General features: G+C 55.6%; 3 protein-coding genes across 3 annotated transcripts; all 3 read left to right on the top strand.

Annotated features, from left to right (window-relative positions):
• Positions 1 to 295: 295 nt before the first annotated feature.
• Positions 296 to 1,631, top strand: ABB37_08600 (hypothetical protein; the record flags this gene model as incomplete). The annotated part of the gene is made up of 1 exon (XM_015807657.1): positions 296 to 1,631. The coding sequence occupies exon 1, from the start codon at positions 348 to 350 to the stop codon at positions 1,629 to 1,631; it is 1,284 nt and encodes a 427-aa protein (XP_015653739.1). The 5' UTR covers positions 296 to 347.
• Positions 1,632 to 2,168: 537 nt separating this feature from the next.
• ABB37_08599 (putative mitochondrial hypothetical protein) lies at positions 2,169 to 5,017 on the top strand (the record flags this gene model as incomplete). Its single annotated transcript, XM_015807656.1, has 1 exon — positions 2,169 to 5,017. The coding sequence occupies exon 1, from the start codon at positions 2,435 to 2,437 to the stop codon at positions 5,015 to 5,017; it is 2,583 nt and encodes an 860-aa protein (XP_015653738.1). The 5' UTR covers positions 2,169 to 2,434.
• A 729-nt stretch (positions 5,018 to 5,746) lies between these two features.
• ABB37_08598 (putative rac serine-threonine kinase) lies at positions 5,747 to 14,730 on the top strand (the record flags this gene model as incomplete). Its single annotated transcript, XM_015807655.1, has 1 exon — positions 5,747 to 14,730. The coding sequence occupies exon 1, from the start codon at positions 9,244 to 9,246 to the stop codon at positions 14,728 to 14,730; it is 5,487 nt and encodes a 1,828-aa protein (XP_015653737.1). The 5' UTR covers positions 5,747 to 9,243.
• Positions 14,731 to 16,778: the final 2,048 nt, after the last annotated feature.

The raw sequence follows: 16,778 nt of genomic DNA, 5'->3' as shown, positions 1-16,778 counted from the left end.
TCTAAGATGAATGTTGCACCTGCGCTCTCGGCTGCGGGTCCGCCTGCTGAGACCAACACCGATGGCTGTCTCTGTGGTTATTATTATTATTATTATGATTATAGTATTGAAGCATGAAAATCCGGCATGAAAACTGGTTATGCAGCCTCTACGACTTCGACAACGTATTCACTCTCATCTTACCTAAAAAAAAAATATTGTTATTATTATTATTATGGTTGTTGCTCCCTCCGAGTTTTGTTCTTGAAAATATGCGGACTACGTCGCTTTTGACTGACCCTCGCACACGTACAAAGACAAAGGCCTCTTTTTTATACATCTCACTATTTTTGGTGGCGCGTACCGGCATGCAGATCGATCTATCATTCATCTTTCCGCACGTCCTGCGGGAGCTGCCCGTGAACTTCCTCATCCCGCTCCCCGCGCAGCGACCACGCACCGTCGCCAACCTCGCCTTCATGTGCACGGGTCAGCTGCCGCTTGCCGATACGCTTTTGAGCGCCCTCCGCCTTTCGCCTGCGGACATCGCCTACGCCACGCTGGACAATGCGAAGGCAGCCGGCCTCGTGCCCTTCAGCGACTCCGCCGTCATTCGCATTGACAAGTCCACCGTGATTGAGATCGGTAGCAGCACGACGCACTCCATCTTTGGCGGCTTCGTCCCCGATGAGGCGCTGCAGCTGCCCGCCGACACCGTCGCGCGAGGGCAGAGCATTGCCGCCACAATGTCCTCCTTGAAGGCAGGCACGCTGCTGTACGGCAACCTGGGTATCCCCAACTCGCAGGCGAGTCGCTACTACATTCTGCTGAACTCCCTCACTACGGCAGATCAGCGGGAGGAGTTTAGCGGCTTTGCGCCGCTTGGCATGGTGACGAGCGGACTCGCGGAACTGCAGCGGGCGGCGAGTCAGACCGCCGTCCAACCCCGCACCCTCGTCCCGAAAAAGAAGGTGGTCGTCTCGGCATGCCGCGTGCAGTTAGACGACGCACAGCTGCTGTCTTCGCTTTCGTCATCGTCGCCTTCGGCTGCCGTTGCTGCTGCTGCTGGTGGTGTTGGTGGGGCGTCGACAAACACCGGTGAACGGCGGAAGGCAGAGCCGCACGAACGCGTTGCCGGTCGCGTCCGCCACCGTGACGATGAAGAAGATGACGAAGAAATGGGAAAGTGGCAGGCCGATCCGCAAAAGGCGGCGGAGACGGGGTCGCGCGGCTTCTTCCAAATGTCCGCGCGCTTTCCAAAGGCGGTCGCGCAGGCCGTGGCGGTGTCCGGCGGTGGCGCTGCGCTGAAGAGGCGACGTGCGGAGGCGTACGTGACGGGTGCTGATGGAGTACCGGTGCTGCGCACGACGGCCATTGCACCAGGTGAGCAGAGTGGCAGCGGAGCCGACGGTGGTGGCACGTTTCAGTTCTTTCAGGTCCAGCAAGATGCCTTTATGAACGATATTGAAGGCATTTTAAGCACGCAGCAGCAGCGGCAGCACCGCAACTCCAACAAGAGCAGAAAGAAGCAGTCCTACTCGAAGGCTGGCCGACACGGCGGTCCGCAGAAGCGTGGCGGCAGTGGCGGTAGCTCCAGCCAGCATCCAGCGTCGAAGACGAGCCAGAGCAAGAAGGTCCGAAGGCGCTACTAAAGAATCGTTGTTTTTTTCTCTTCTTCGTGTTCTCGTCGACTTAACGAGTTGATGGAGAGTTGTAACGGCCTGCATCTCTTCTCTTCCTGTATTTGGTGTTTTCAGCTTTTTTTTAGCCTTGAGGGCGAGGGAGTGGAGCTCCGTCGCAGAAGCCTCCTCAAGAGTTGTAGCTCGTTTAAATAATTGAAGATGGAATTAAAAAGAGTGGAGGAAGTCCAAAAATAAAAGGCGGTCGCTTAAAGCATCAACCTGTAAAAGAAAATACGTAAAAGAGAGCAATTCACTTCAACGTACGCTTCGTTTCTCCCTCGCAACCATCGGAGGTGAAAACACGCTGCTGCACGTCACGAACATAATAATAATAAAAGTAATAATAAATACAGGCAGCGCAGGAGATGACGGGGGAACTCAAGAAACTGAGTAAATCTTGCCGCTGCTGCTCCTGTTTTCTGTCACGACCTTTTCTCTCTCTATCTATCTATCTATCTACTTCCTACCTTCGTGTCCGCGCTGATTTGCCTCGTTTGTTTGTTTGTAGGAAGGAAACGCCATCGCGGGTGGAGATTGTATCCCTTCTCAAGCCTGAGAAGCAGGAGTTGTGCGACTCCTCTCCTTTATCTACCGTTTGGGTCTGTCTGTCTGTGTGTGTGTGTGTGTGTCAACTATCACCCACACCGCCTTCACGTGTTATGCCCCGTAGTAACGAGCAACCAAAGTGTCTTCTATTTTTTGTATCACCTTCAGAAAAGCAAGAGAAAACTTTGAGGGTTTCGCGTTGAAATTGACGGCCATTTTCGGACACGATGCGACAGGCACCGAACTCCTCTCCTGGGCACTTCACCGTGCGTGTGCTGTGGCGGCGCAGTGCGGCTGCAGTGGCACTGAGTGCAGCCATCAGCACAACGGGTCTGCTGCGGCGTGCGCTCAGTACGGCAGCCGCTTTGCCGATCACGGAAAACGCTGCTGCGGAAGCTTCCTCAGGACCGGCAACTGCATCGCGCCCGCCACGTCAGCTGCGTCTCGCGGTGGTTCGGCCGGACCTGCTGGATGACTGGATTCCCGAACTAAACGACGTGGATGCACAGAAAATCTCCTGCATGGACGATGTCACGCCCGTTTGGTGGCACTGCCCGCACTGCAACGAGAAATATCAGAGCACGGTGCAATCGCGCGTGGCACGTGGGCGCACTGCCTGTCCGCACTGCAGCGGCTTCGGCAGCGCTGTGGTGGACAACACGTCTGCTGCCTCCGAAGCCGCACCTACAACGATAACGGCATTCGCATCAGACGGTGACGCCTCTCTGAACGTCACACACCCCGACGCAGCCGCGCGGTGGGATGCGGAGCGCAACGGCGGGTTGTTGCCCTCGCAGGTCACCGCCTGGAGCACGCGGCAGGTGTGGTGGCGGCCCGCGCCGCACTCCAAGTCGCAGCGCAGCTTCAGGCGTCCTGTATTTGCCTTTGTGCGGGACGCCGCCTCTCCAGACGATCAGGCGGCTGCTACAGCGGCGATGGAATGGAAGTTATTGTCGTCTATTCGCGATGCTGCACGAGTGGAGGAGGCAGAACAACTTGGCTCGATGCCCGTCACGCTGTCCGCCGAGGCGATGGCTACCGGCGCGCAGTACGACTCTGCCGTATGGCGTAATGCAGCAGAGCAGGTGGACACGGAGCAGGAGGACGAGACGGCGGAAGCCCTGGCTACGAAGGATGGTGCAACGACGGGTGCAACTGCGCCTCCTCCTTGTGCGATGTCCCCTGCCGACGCGGCCGCCGTCGCATTTTTGTGGAAGCCCCGCACAAAACAATTTCTCACGACGATGCAGAAGTTCGCAGGAGCAAAGAAAACGCCAAGTCTCAAGCATTTCCAGCATCGTTTGCCCTCGTCCGAGAAGCGAGAAGCGGAGGCAGAGGAGGCAGAGGAGGCGGAGGAGAAGGAAGGTGCGGCTAAGCCCGTCGGGCCTGCCGTGCCCTTTCCGCCGCGTGAGGTGTTCTCCCATTCGTTTGCCCCTTTCATGCCACGTCCCCTCAGCGTTGCCGCAGCGGTGCGCACGTCACACCGGTGCGCAGACACGGCAACGACGGTGCGCGAGACGCTCCTCAATCAGTACTGCGACTTCGTGAACCAACAGCGCACGAAGGACTCGTCATCATCGACGACGTCGTCGAGGAAGGCGCAGATGCCACTGCCGCTGCCAGTGTTGGACCTGCACGTGGCGGACGGCACTGCGTTGGCAGACGCTGCGTTGCAGGGGCAGACGTGGATTGACTTTTTCCGCCTGACAAAGGAGGAGGTGCGGCCGAAGGGCTACATCGATCCGAGCGCCTCCCTGTACTTCTCCAATACCGCGGCGGCAACGACAACGGCGCCTTCGTCATCCGCCATCCCAACGGCTTCGTTTCCCGTGGAGCACGCAGGAGGCAAAGATACGCTGTCCTCCGCGTCAGACGGTGTCATCGCCTCCGGGGCGGAGCTTGTTTTCGCGTACTATCCCCGCCGCCCGAGCAGCCCGCCGGCCTGGGAAGATGATGTGACGGAGTCCGTGCCGCCGATGCTTGCTGTTTCGACGGACTTCGCTACCGACGTGGACCGAGACGCAGAGCAGGTGGATGACGCGAATGAGGTGGAGGAGACGAAGCGCAGCTCCGTCGTTGGGCAGCAGCGCAGACCTCGGAGAAAATATAACCCCGTCTTCCGCATTGAAGCTCCTTTCGGCAGGGCGGACCGGGCAGGAGCAGCGTCCGCGGACAGCGCGGCACAGCTCGCGGCCGAGTACGACGACGAGGACGAGGATGGCGGTCTCGAAACGGACGCTGGTGCAGCCCTGGCGTCGGAGCTGCGTGGCACATCGCGGCACGGCGTCGGTGGCCGTGCACCGCCCGCACTCGATCCGAATTCTGCGTCGACGACGTCCGCTTCGCTGGTGAATGCTGCGATTGCCGCCCTCGGCTCCGCCTTCCACCCCACCCCCGGCGTTGACGATGTGATGGTTGATTTTGACGACGTCAATCATCGCCGCTACAACCGCGGCGTGCAGCCCACCTTGATGCGCGACGGTGGACGCAATAGCGCCAACACCGCGGCCAATGAAGGAAGAGGAGGAGGAGCGCAGCAGCATCAGCGTAACTTCCGTCTGTCCATGCCGCAGGAGGGCCTGAGCGGGCAGCTGTCGTGGCGGCGATTGCGAGAGCAAGAGAATGCAGCAAAAGCCACGCAGATGTCGGAGGGGCAGCAGCAGCCGGCATCACAGGCGTCGACACCGCCCAGCGCACTGCGGATGGACGCGCCGCGGTCACCGCGTAAGGTGGCTCGACCTCGCCGCCTTCGCAAGGACACAACAGAAGCGGCGGCGGCGCGTCCATCCGCAGCAGACTCTGCGGCATAACGTTTGTTTTTCCCCCTTTTTTTCTGTCGTGGTTCGTTAATATATATATATATATATTGTTATTATGTTGATATCTTTTGGAGCTGTGAATCTTCCCGTTCTTGTGGACTTGCTTCTCCTTCTTAATGCGATTGTTGAGGATGGCGGTTGGTGTTCGTCACAGAAAGATTCGCTATCGTGTGTCCGTGTCGTTTTGTTGGAGGCTTTTTGTTTTCTCACGTTCTCGAGGGCGGTCTTTTTCTCTGCCTTGGGGAGGACTGCTCTGTTGTTGTCTCTTTCATTCCTTGTAGCGGCTTTGTGAGGTTGTCGTGCCTGTCGAGTATGGTAGATTTCGGGGCGTCGGTAGGACGTGCCCCTTGAAGCACCGCCTTCGTTGCGCGGGTGTGTATTTGATTCGTGTTCTTGATTCTACATATATATATATATACGTGAACCACTACTGGCACTCGAACTGAAACCTAGTATTCGTGGGTGAACGCTGGTGTGGGTCCAGCTGCTGAAAGATCAGCGAAAGAAAAAGTCATCATACGTGAGGAGAAATGGAGAGAGAGAGAGAGACAACACAAGGGAGCTTCGCATGCGGTAGTGGAATCTTCTTTCCTCGCTCTCTCTCTCTGGCCTAGTTCGATGAATACGACGGTACCAACTTCTCATCTACTTTCTCGCTCGTTCTTCTCCTCTTTCCTTCAATCTTACTATTATCATTGCCTTCCTTGTATTTCTTTTACAGGTCGCTGCGAAGCTCTGAGCGTGTTCTTTTTTTTTAACGCTGCAGCCACTGTTGTTGCTGTTGTTGTTGTTTTTCCCCGCCTCACCTCCCAATCGAAAAGGGACAGTGGCACGCGCAACGCAGTTGCCAACTGTCATCAGTGCCTTTTCATTTCATTCCTCCCCTCTCTCTGTGTCTGTGTGTGTGTGTGTGTGTGCGTGTGACGACCGATCGAACAGGAGAGCTTGAAAGCAAAACCAAAGAAAAAGGCCGTCAACAAGCCGGCGTTGAAACGCGAAAGGAAGAGAGAAGAGCACGTAGTAACTGTAGCAGTGCTGCTCTCGGTCGACTCGCATATCACAGAACCAAAAGAAAAAGAGAAAGAGAGAAAAACGCAAAATCGGAAAGACGGAGAGGACGACGAAATTCGCTGGTTTTGGTTTCTCTATTATTATTATTAATAGTACTACACTTGAGTGTTTTCTGGTGTAAACAGAGGAAAGAAGCGGAGACCGAGGACGTTTTCAGCTGCCCCGCCTCTCGCTCTCTCCCTCCTTTGTTGTGTTTTCCTCTGCAGGGACGCCTACGCCGCCTCATACAATCTGCCGTAGGCCACGACCAGGTGACGTTTAAAGAAAGGAAAGAAGGAAAGAAAGAAAAAAGCGACGTGAGCTCGTTCAACCAACTGGTGTGTGTTTTACTACTACTACTACTATCGTTTCAGTCGTGTAGCTTCGTTACTTCTTTTCCTTTTACTCCTTTTTAAAAGTCATTTATTTCCTGCGCTGACTCCTCACCGGTGCAGCGCAGGGGGGGGAAGTTTTAAAAAAAAAGGAAAACACGAAGAAAGGGTAATTCTGCTGCATATTATTTTTTTTTATTTTCTAATTTTTACCTTTAAAGCGGAAGTTCATCTTTTGGTCGTTGTTGTTGTTGTTGTGAATTATTTTTCTGCTGCAGCCTCTTTTTTCTCTCTGGAATTGCCTCGTGCTTCTCTGTGTTTTTTTGTTTTGTTTTCTTGGCTTTTGGTTTACGTTATTTATCATTAACTCCTGCTCAACCGGGTACAGTTTCGTTTTTCCTCCTTTCGTGTTTTTTTTCTCTCTCTGTGTGTGTGTGTGTGTGTGCTTCCTGAGCCGTTTTCCTTTTGAATCGGAGAGGCGTAGTGCTGCTGTTGTTGTTATTTTTTGAAATAGCTGTGTGCGACCGCCGCGTGTGGTTTAGTTTTCGTCGACTGGTGAATCTGCAGGTCACATCTTTCTTTCTTTCTTGTTTTCCCCGCTTCTTCATTCAGGTAGTTTCGCCTTTCTTCTTTACATATATATATTTTCCCGTTGTTTTTTTTTTTTTCTATCTCTTCCCGCTAACGAGGCGTTGCCTCCCCCAACCTCTTCTCCCCCTTCTGCCTTTGATAACGTGTATTGTCCCTCTTCACCCCACACACCCACCCCACCCCACCCCTCCTGTCCTTCTTGCGCGTCTACACAAATTGGACTTCGCCTTCATTCAAGACACCCCACCCCCAAACATCACCGCAACAACAATAACAGCAACGAAAGGAGAAGAAGACGGCCTTTGCCTTTCTCTCCCACTCATTCACTCACCCTTCTTCTTCCCCACTGATGCAGAGCGCATTGGCGATCACCCCACCACCCCTTCTCGTTATTTCAATCGTGCTTGTCTCATAAGAAAAAGAAACAACAACAACAACAAAAGAAAGTAACGTGTTGTGCTACTGCGACGCATTTGGTTTACACCGTTGTTGTTGTTGTTGTATTTTTCTTCCGCGTTCTTTCTCTACATTAAAATAAGAAAGGAAAAACTTCTGATAGCGTTTTAACCGTTGTGTAGATTGACAACTGTCGATTGCCCTCCTTTCTCTCTTCTTTCGGTCTTTCTTTGTTATTTTTCTTTTGATGTTGGCAGCGACTTAACTTGTTGCCGATTTGCTTCTAAACTACTTTCTTCATTTTGGAATATATATATACATATATGAATGTATTTATGTAAATATGCATACCTTGTTTTTCTACTATTGTATCTTTCGTATTCCTCTCGTTACTCGCTGCGGTCATTAAGCTGAACACCACACGCGAGCTTGGTCACTGTATCCTATCTCGTGTACCCCGTGTTGCACCCCCCTCCAAAAAAAAAGTTAAAAGCAAAAACAGATTATCTTTCGCTTTTGAGTTACAATACATCTTATGTATACATACACAGCGAACTCCTCTTCTTCAGTTTTCTCTCTTACCCTCTTCATTTTCAGTAGTAGTAACAGTAGTATTAGTTCTGTTTCTCGTTTTCAATTCCTATTTTTCTCACCTTCACTGGCGCTGACGAGTCGTCATTAGCACGCAACGTTCTTTTGTTGTTCTTCTTCTTCTTTTTTACTCCTTAACTTTTTTCTCTACTTTTCTGACTAGTGTTTCTTTCCTGATCTTCTTGTTTTATGTCTGTGCGTGCGCGCGCGTGTGTTTTTCCGGTTACTATAGGTTTCAACAACAACAACAGAAGAAAGACGAAAGAAAGGGACTCAAAATACATATACTAGTATAAGTGTAGCTATACAAACGGTCTACATAGTGTAATTTAACGAAAGAAAAACGCTCTTCCTCCTCCTCATTGTTTTATCTCTTTGCTTTCCACTGTTCTACCATTTTCTTCTTTACTCTCGTGTGTGACTGCGCACCTATCGTGTGTTTTTGTTTTTCTTTCCTTTTTTTTTAATTGATCTTATCTTCGTTGGAGCGCTCTGTCTCGTTTGCATGCGCTCTCCCTCGACATCTATCTGAAGAACTCAAGCAAACAACGAAAAGAAAGAAGGCCGGAGAAAGTACCACACGACGGGCTTTTTGAGCTCCACAGCTGTGCCCTTCCCCCAACGCATCTTCTTTCCTGTTTATTTTCTTATCTCCCTTATTATCTCTCCGTTTTACTTATCTTATTCTCTTTTCGCTTCCTTTTTGTTTGTTTGTTTGTTTGCCTCCCCGGTCGTTTCTTCCGAAGTATCGCGCTTTGCGTACGCCTGTGCATTATTTTTTTAGTTCCTCTTTACGTATATTCTAGTTTTCGCGGTTAAAAGATATCGTCGTGTCTGTGTCTGTGTGTGCGTGTGTGTGTGTGGCTTTGCAAGTTATCGAGACGTGAATTCGAAGTGCAACGGACAGTGTTTTGTTTATACTTCCTGACTTTTAGAGATATTCGGTGTGCGTGTGTGAGTGTGTGTGTTTGTTTGTTCGTCTTCATTGGTGCTGTTAAAACCAAAATAAAAAATATGGGTGTTGCCTTCAGTCAAGGCACCACAGTGGGCAACCCATTCACTGGCGTGCGAACCCCTCGACATACAACGCCGCGTTTAAGCGGGTCACCTTTGCCTTCCTCGCACGGCATCGTGGGGGCATCGTCAGACACGGCGGCGCTCTATCGGATGCCGGAGCGGACGGCCGACTTTTCCGGGGTGGGTAACTCAGCAGCGTTTCTTTCCTCCGCCGCCGCCGCGCGCGGCAGTGTATCGCAGATGGCCTTCGCCCAACAAATTCAGTTGTGCCTCAAGGCGCTGACGCTGGACTGGGAGATCGTGGACCGCGAAATCGACCTCATCACCGTGCGTGTCGCCGCCGTGCTTCTTACAAGCCGACTGCGCGTGGAGAAAGGCTCAGCCCGAGACACGGAGGGGAGAGATGACCCCACCATCGGCGGGCATCCAGTCAAGGCGCATTCGGTACTCGCTGAGTGCGCAGGCGAGGCAGCGACAGGGTCGGGTGCCACCGCAGCGGCGACGGACCACGACGACGTCGGGCCGCAGGAACTGTACGTCAGCGCAGCGCTGCGCCTGGCTGCCCTGCAGCTCGGCCGCTGCGGCCTGCAGCGCATCATCGTCGCGCTCGCCTTTCTCGCCAACGGCGGTGAGTCGTGCGAGGAGCGCCGCCTGCGCCGCAACACGAGTCTCTCCACGAATAACCCTGATCGCCGCGCGGCGAGCTCTTCGCAGGAGATCAACCACTTTCAGCGGAGGGCGGGCTACACAGGGTCGGCGACCGCTGCCGCTGGGGCGGCCAGCTCCGGCACGCTTTACAACGCGGCGGGAACCGCGTTGAACGTGTCGGGCAGCATGCCGCACTCTCTCGCCAGCTCCGGTAGCGCCCTGGCAGGCCGGCGCTTTTCCACCGCACCACACGCGCCGGCGCCGTCAACGAACACCTACATGGTGAATAACAACTGTAATTATTACGGCGGCCCGAATCAAGGTGCGGGGACCGGCAACGCAGCGTACGTCAGTGGCACGTCGATCGATCAGCTCGCCTACAGTACCTCTGGCCGTGGAGGCGGTAGTAATAGCACGTCGGTTGGGCAGGGCTACGCACACATGGTGTGCCTGCCCTACTCCGCGCGTGGTCGGGAGGAAACGGAGTACCCCCTCGGTGCCTCCTCCCTCTCACACCGGCAGCGCTCTGTCTCCCCGCTGAGCGCCACCTCCGGGCCGGGCTCGCACTTGCTCTGTGCACGCCACCCCGCGGAGGTCGAGTTCGCGCCCGAGGAGCGCAGCTACAACAACACTCTGCTCACGTCGATGAATGCGCGCAGCACGGTGCTGAGTCCGCGGCGGACCGGGCTGCACGGCGAGCTGCTCTATTCCAACTCCAGCTTCGGCACGCTCCTGTCTCTCTCGACCGGGGCGGCGGCGCACACCACACGCTCGCACCGCGGTGGTGGGACTGGTGAGCGTTCGCACAGCAACAGCGCAATCCGGTCGCCGGTGTCGCCGTCACTTGTGCCCGCCACGCAGTGGGTCATCCCCCCCGCACCGGCCGGCGGCCTCGGCACCTCCACCGGGGGTTCGATGAGCGCAGCGAGCAGCGTCTCAACCAGTCTGTTCAGCATGGCGTCGCCGCCGAATGCGCTGGACCCGCGCCGGCGACCGGAGTCCTACTCCCGCCGGGTCGCTCAGCCGTCCTCGCCGTTCCCGATCAACCGACTCCCCCCTGTCGGCACCGCAGGGATCGGCGTGCTGTCCCGTCCCGTGAGCATCGAGGGGAACATGAACACGCTGACCTACCAGCTGCCGCACGCCGTCGGGGGGGGCTTCAGCCTCGAGCTTGGCGCCGGCAACAGCTGCTACAGCAGCAGCGACTACGAGGCGACAATGGGGCACGCGCCGCTCTCACATAGCTTGCACGACACGGCGCTTCAGTTCCTGCGGCCCGAGGCGGTCTTGACGGCGTTGTGCAGCACATTTGCCCATTTGCACCTCAGCACCGACGACGTCACGAACTTTGTCACGCTGCTTGTGGTGGCGGCGCTGGAGGTGCAGACCGACGCGCAGCTGCGCCGCATGGTGGAGGCGGGGGAGGAGGTGACCCCGGAGAGCCTGCACACGCCGTCCATGAAGCAGGTCCGCACCGCCGTGAAGGATTCGCTGACGGTGCTGCTGACGCCCATGTATACCAAAACGCGTCTCTTGCTCTGCGCCGCAGCGGGGATGGTAGAACGTGGTGCTGCGACGCCCCTGCCCTCCTCTGGGGGGCTCGAGAGCGGCGGCGCTGCACAGCACCAGCAGCACCAGCGGCAATATACGCCGAAGCCGGGGGGTACATCCACAGCGGACTCCAATGCCGGTTCCGTCTCCCTCCCCTCCGCCTTCACGCAATCGGGAGAGCGCAACTTCAGCATACCCGCCCCTCCTTTCCCTGGCTCACCGCTACGCAGCATCGCCGCCACCACAACGGCTGACGACGATGACAGCACCGCCACCACCAACGCCGACCTCGCCGCCCACGTGCGGGGATTACACGGCTTTTTCGAGTCAACGGCGCCGATAGAGTCGGCGTCGGGTGCGTTGAGTGCGAGTGCGGCCGCCGCGACCGTTCGCGCCGCCGCCGCCCCTCGCCTCTCGGCAACGCAGCGCAGCTCCGACGGTCGGCAGCAGCTACAGCAACAACAGGTGAGCGTCAAGGCGGCCGCCGTGGCCGCCGCGCCCTACGCGCACTCGTCCTACTCCGAATCCGCTGCCGGCCCGACCTCGTGTGGATCGATACTGTCTCGGAGCGACACCAACGACGCCGTGGGGAACACGCCGAACCCGTTTCCCGGCCGCCCCGAGGCGAGCTTCGCCGCCCCATCGCAGGAAGAGGTTCGCTGCGCCAGCAGCTTCCTGATGGACGTGGAGGCCGCCTTCGTGCTGCACTACGCAGAGATAATTGAAGATGTGGCCGCGGGCAAGCGCAAGTCCTCCACCGCCTCCTCCATGCCCTCGACGCCGTCCTCGCCGACGCAGCGACTGCGGCAGCGTACGAGCAGCATCACGAAGCGGCCTCAGCCTCTAACACCGTCTGCCGCTGCTGCCTCCTCATCCGCCGCTTCCTCCTCAACTGCAAAGGCGTACCCGTGGAAGCGTCGCGGCGACGCAGACCCGGACATGTTTGTCCAGCTCGGGAGCAACACAACGGTCTGGCCCCTGCGCACCCGCCTGCTCGTGCGCAGACATGAGTACGTGTACGTGTATGATGCCATGGCGAGTACGATGGCGCTGCTGCGGGAAGAGAACCTCTACACCAGCGAGGGCGCCCCAGACGCGGCGGAGGCGGAGCGGGCACTGGCCTCTCGCGTGCCGCACCCCCACACGCCCATCGCGCTGATGGACCTGAACAAAGCCACGGTGGAGAAGAACGCGAACGATCTTCAGGTACTGAGCGGGCCGGGGGACGTGGAGGTGGTGAGTCTGATGCCGTCGCGTGTTAGCCGCAGCAGCCTTGTCAATCCCAACGAGCGACGTGCGTCCACCAACCCCACCGCCACCAGCAGCGTCAAAAATGGCGGTAGTAGTAGTGGTGGTGGTAGTGCGCGTTCGCCGAGCTGCTTCGACGACCTGCTGAACAGATGCTGGACAGACGCGTATGAGCAGGACATGGAGGTGTACCGCATGAAGGGCAGCACGGGGACCATGTACCTCCTGACGGTGCCGGCAGAATCAGATCGCGTGATGGTCTCCATCGCGGCGACGTCGCCCTCGCGCCCGGCCAAGGAAGACGGAGCCGCATCCAGCTCGACGATGGCCGCCGGCGCGCCGACGGAGGAGGTCATTCGCACCAGCGTCATTCGCAGCTTTGAGCGCAACCGCCTTGTCCGCCCTGCCGTGCTCTCCCTGGCCTCATCGGCGACAACCGCGGCGGGTGGGGGAGGGAAGGAGGGCGAGGACGTGAGCCGCGCCGCGCTCGGCAAGAGCCCTCGCATTCAGTGCGCCTACAACGACGGCAACCGCGAGGTGCTATCGCTGGAGCTGGGCAGCGAGCCGATCCGCATCGCCGCCTACCCACTGCGCCTCATCTACAAAGGGGTGCTCCATCACTTTTTCTTCCCCAATCCAAGCGCACGGGACCACTGGTACCAGCAGCTCCTCCAGATTTCCTGGATGACGCAGTCGCGGCGGTACATGGAAACCGTCGCGGCCGCCCCGCACAACGTGGAGCGCTTCATACGCAATCGCATCAGCTTCCCGACCGGGCCGGGGGCGTTTGAGTGCCTGGACATGTTAGGCGCCGGCACCTTTGGTCGGGTTCTCCTGGTTCAGCACAAACTCAGCAAGCGTCTCTTTGCCATGAAGGTGATTCGAAAGAGCGGCTTCCACGGTGTCCGAAACGTCATCGAGGCGCGGCGCGAGAAGAAGATTCTGGACCAGCTGGACTGCCCCTACATCATGAAGATCCACAGCTCCTTCCAAACCGACAGCCGGGTCTACCTCCTCTTTGACTACCTGCCGGGGGCGGAGCTGCTGCTCCACACGCAGTCCGCCCACAGCTTCCACTTCGACGAGACGACATCGCGCTTCTACATTGCGGAGCTGGCGATCGCCGTCGAGTACTTGCGAGTTCGTGGCATTGTGCACCGCGACATCAAGGGCGACAACCTCGTCCTCGATGCGGAGGGGCACATAGTGCTGACCGACTTCGGCTTCGCAAAGAACATCACCTCCACCTCGGCGGCTGACCCCTACGCCCCACCGCAGGTCATCCGACAGCACACGAGCTGCGGTACGCTAGCCTACATCGCGCCGGAGGTGCTGTGCAACTCACGCCGGCGCAGCGGCTACGACTTGGCGGTCGACTGGTGGAGCCTTGGCGTGGTGCTCTTCACCTTCATGACCGGGTTTTTTCCGTTCTTAAAGCCAACAGGCCCGGAGACGAGTCAGGCGATCGTGTCGAGCCCATTGCAGCTTCCTCCTCGCCCAACGCTCTCCAGCGAGGCACGCAGCCTGTTGAGTGAGCTGCTGCAAAAAAGTCCAGAGAAGCGCATTACCTGCCTTGCCGATCTGCGTCATCACCGCTTCTTCGAGGGCTTCGACTGGACTGCCTGCCAGGAGCGCCGTCTACCGCCGCCGCTGGTGCTGCACAAAGACTCCTACCGCAGTCCCCGCACAACGGCAGACGCGCGACAGCTGCTGCAGGACCGCGTGCACCGCTCGCTCGCCTGGTCCGCGGGGCAGACGGATGTGCCGTACGTGGCACCGTCCCACTCCCGCCGCCCCGCCTCCGACAAACTCTCGATCCAGCATCAGCCGCAGCTGACGGAAGAGCAGGCGGAACTGAAGCTGCTTGAGCAGGCGTACGGGCCGGACTGCATGCCGAAGCCGCTGTCGAGCTGCAACGACGTCTTCGGCCCCTTCTTTGATCAGCAGGAGATCTGCGGCAGCGACCGCGAAGAAAGCGATCTCGAGGACCTGAACATGGAGGACTACGTCGCAGACCTGTCGAACCCAGCCCTCGAAGCGCTAAAGCGGCTGCGCGAGAATGGGGTGTCGCAGGAACTCTGCGCGTCTCCGTCGGACATCTCCTTCAACAGCGTCTATCAGGAGTACGTGTACGCTGGCGAGGACAGGGAGGCGGTCGCAGCTGGGCTGTCGAGGCCGGGGAAGATGGTGCCGCTGCCGGCGCCGCCGACGATGATACATTTTAACGAAGAACTTTACTGCGATGTTGCCTTGGCCAAGTACAATCCTGCGGTCAAATGAGCAAAAAAAAAACACGCAAAAGGAAAGAATTCCGTACGTGGTCGATCGGTGTGTGGTAGTGCTTGTCTTTGCTGTTGTTGTCGTTGTTTGAATTCTTTCAATGTTCATGTATGTACAGACGACTTTTAATGCTTCTTTTTTCTTCCTTTATCGGAACTCCTTACACCGTGTTTGGATGTTTGTTTTCTCTTTCCTTTTTTTTTCTCTTCTTCTCCGTAGATCGCGCATGTTTTCTGCAGCTGCTGCAACGAATCCTCTTACTGTCGCTTTTACTTTTTTGTGTATTTTTTCCAGGTTGCTGAGTTGTAGCCTTTCATTTCACTCCTCACAGCACACGTGAGTGCCGACTCACATGCGGGTATGTTTTTTCTTCTTCATAGTGCGCATCAGAATTTTTCTGTTCAGCTCGCCTGTATTTTGTTTATTATTTTTGTTCTATTGCTATTGTCTTCTCTTTTATTTTTGTTTTATTCCTCTTTCTTTTCGTTGTTGGGTTTGTTGTCCTTGTTTTGTTTTGTATGGGGTGTGCGTGCGTGCGTGTGTGCGTGTGTGCGTTTGTCTCCCGCTACGCTCTCCGTCGCAAAGGTTTTTTTTTTCGGTGAGGCGCGCGACATCGCCGCCTAACGTGCATTCGCTGTTCTTCTTTCTTGTTGTTGTTTTTTGCTTTCCCTTTTTGTGTTTTCCTTTTTTTTTCTGATTCTCGCTGACATAATATGTTTATCCGTTCTGTGCGCACCCGCAAGCACGCATGTACAAAACTCCCCCCCCCCCCTTTCCTCTCTCCTTTGATATGTGCGGATCTCTCTCTCGGAAGAGCGAGCTCTCGTTCTCTCGTTCGTGAATGACTAAGGTTTTTTTTAGTGCTATTATCTAATACAAAAACTGTCTCTTTTATTCTCCTTTTCCTTTTTCCGAATAGCTTTCACGTTGTGTTTGCTTACTTACTTGTTCATTTGTTTGTTTGTTTGCCCTTATGCAGCGCTGTTACCCTGTTCGTTCAATGGATAGTGGTGTGGTGCAGGCGCGTTGTCCTGGTCCTGATGCAGATCTGCCGCCGGCTTTGCGTTGTGGTTGTTCCATCGCTGTTGGTTTGGGGGGCCTTTAAATCACCATGTACATTAATGTTCTTCTTTTCCGGTGTCGTGTTTTCCCCACGAAACTATTTTCTCGCAATCAGCGACAACCCGAGAGGAGAGAGAGAGGGAAATACACACAGGTCTTTCTTTTCTCTTCGTTGCCTCACAAGAAGAAGGGCAGCGTAAAAGAGAATTCTCTCTCTCTCCCTCCACGTTGGATGCTATTTATTTTGGCTTTCGTATTCATTGTTTTATTATTTTTGAATTACTTCTTCTTACTTCCCGTGTTTTACTGGTACTTCTGCTCGTCCGGCGTTGTTCGTGTTCGGGTCGTTCTCCCCCACAAACCCGCGCGATCTTTTTTTTTTTGCTTCTGTTCTCTCCCCCTTCCTTTCCTCCTTCAGTTTTACCGAGTTTAAAGTGTTCTTTATATTTGTACATGTATATATATATAGTATTCCTCCTCTATGCACTTCGCTCGCAATGGGTGTTCTAGACTACACCGAAAGTGCGACGAAACCCCCTCCCTTCCATTAAAAAAAGGAAGACCAAAGTCGCCATAAGCTGAGGGGGTGGGTTGTTGTTGTTGTCGTCGTCGTTTTTCCGGTGATGTTGCTCGTTTTATTCATTTACTTAGTCTTCGTTTAACTTCTGAAATGAGGCGTCAGTTGTAAACATAAAATGGAACAAACGGGGAACACGGAAGCGCTTCAAAAGGGGCATGAGGTTGTTGTTGCTGGTTTTGTTTTGTGTATGTACCTTTGTCCTCGCTAACGCGAGTTGTGAAGCTTGCGTTCCACACGATGACGGCAAATTATCGCGCCCAGCGCACACGCGATGCATTTATGGTCCAGCCTCTTCGATATCAGATTGGAAAACGTGTTCTGCCACAGGATGACGCGTCGCCTGTTTCCTCCTTTCCACCGTACGTACAGGCACACCCACGGCACCTACAGTGTCATCTCATGCATC

This window comes from Leptomonas pyrrhocoris (assembly GCF_001293395.1).
Source record: "Leptomonas pyrrhocoris isolate H10 chromosome Unknown, whole genome shotgun sequence".
NCBI classification, from domain to species: domain Eukaryota; phylum Euglenozoa; class Kinetoplastea; order Trypanosomatida; family Trypanosomatidae; genus Leptomonas; species Leptomonas pyrrhocoris.
Note: the sequence above shows the minus strand (reverse complement) of the source record. Positions and strands in the feature narration are given on the sequence as shown.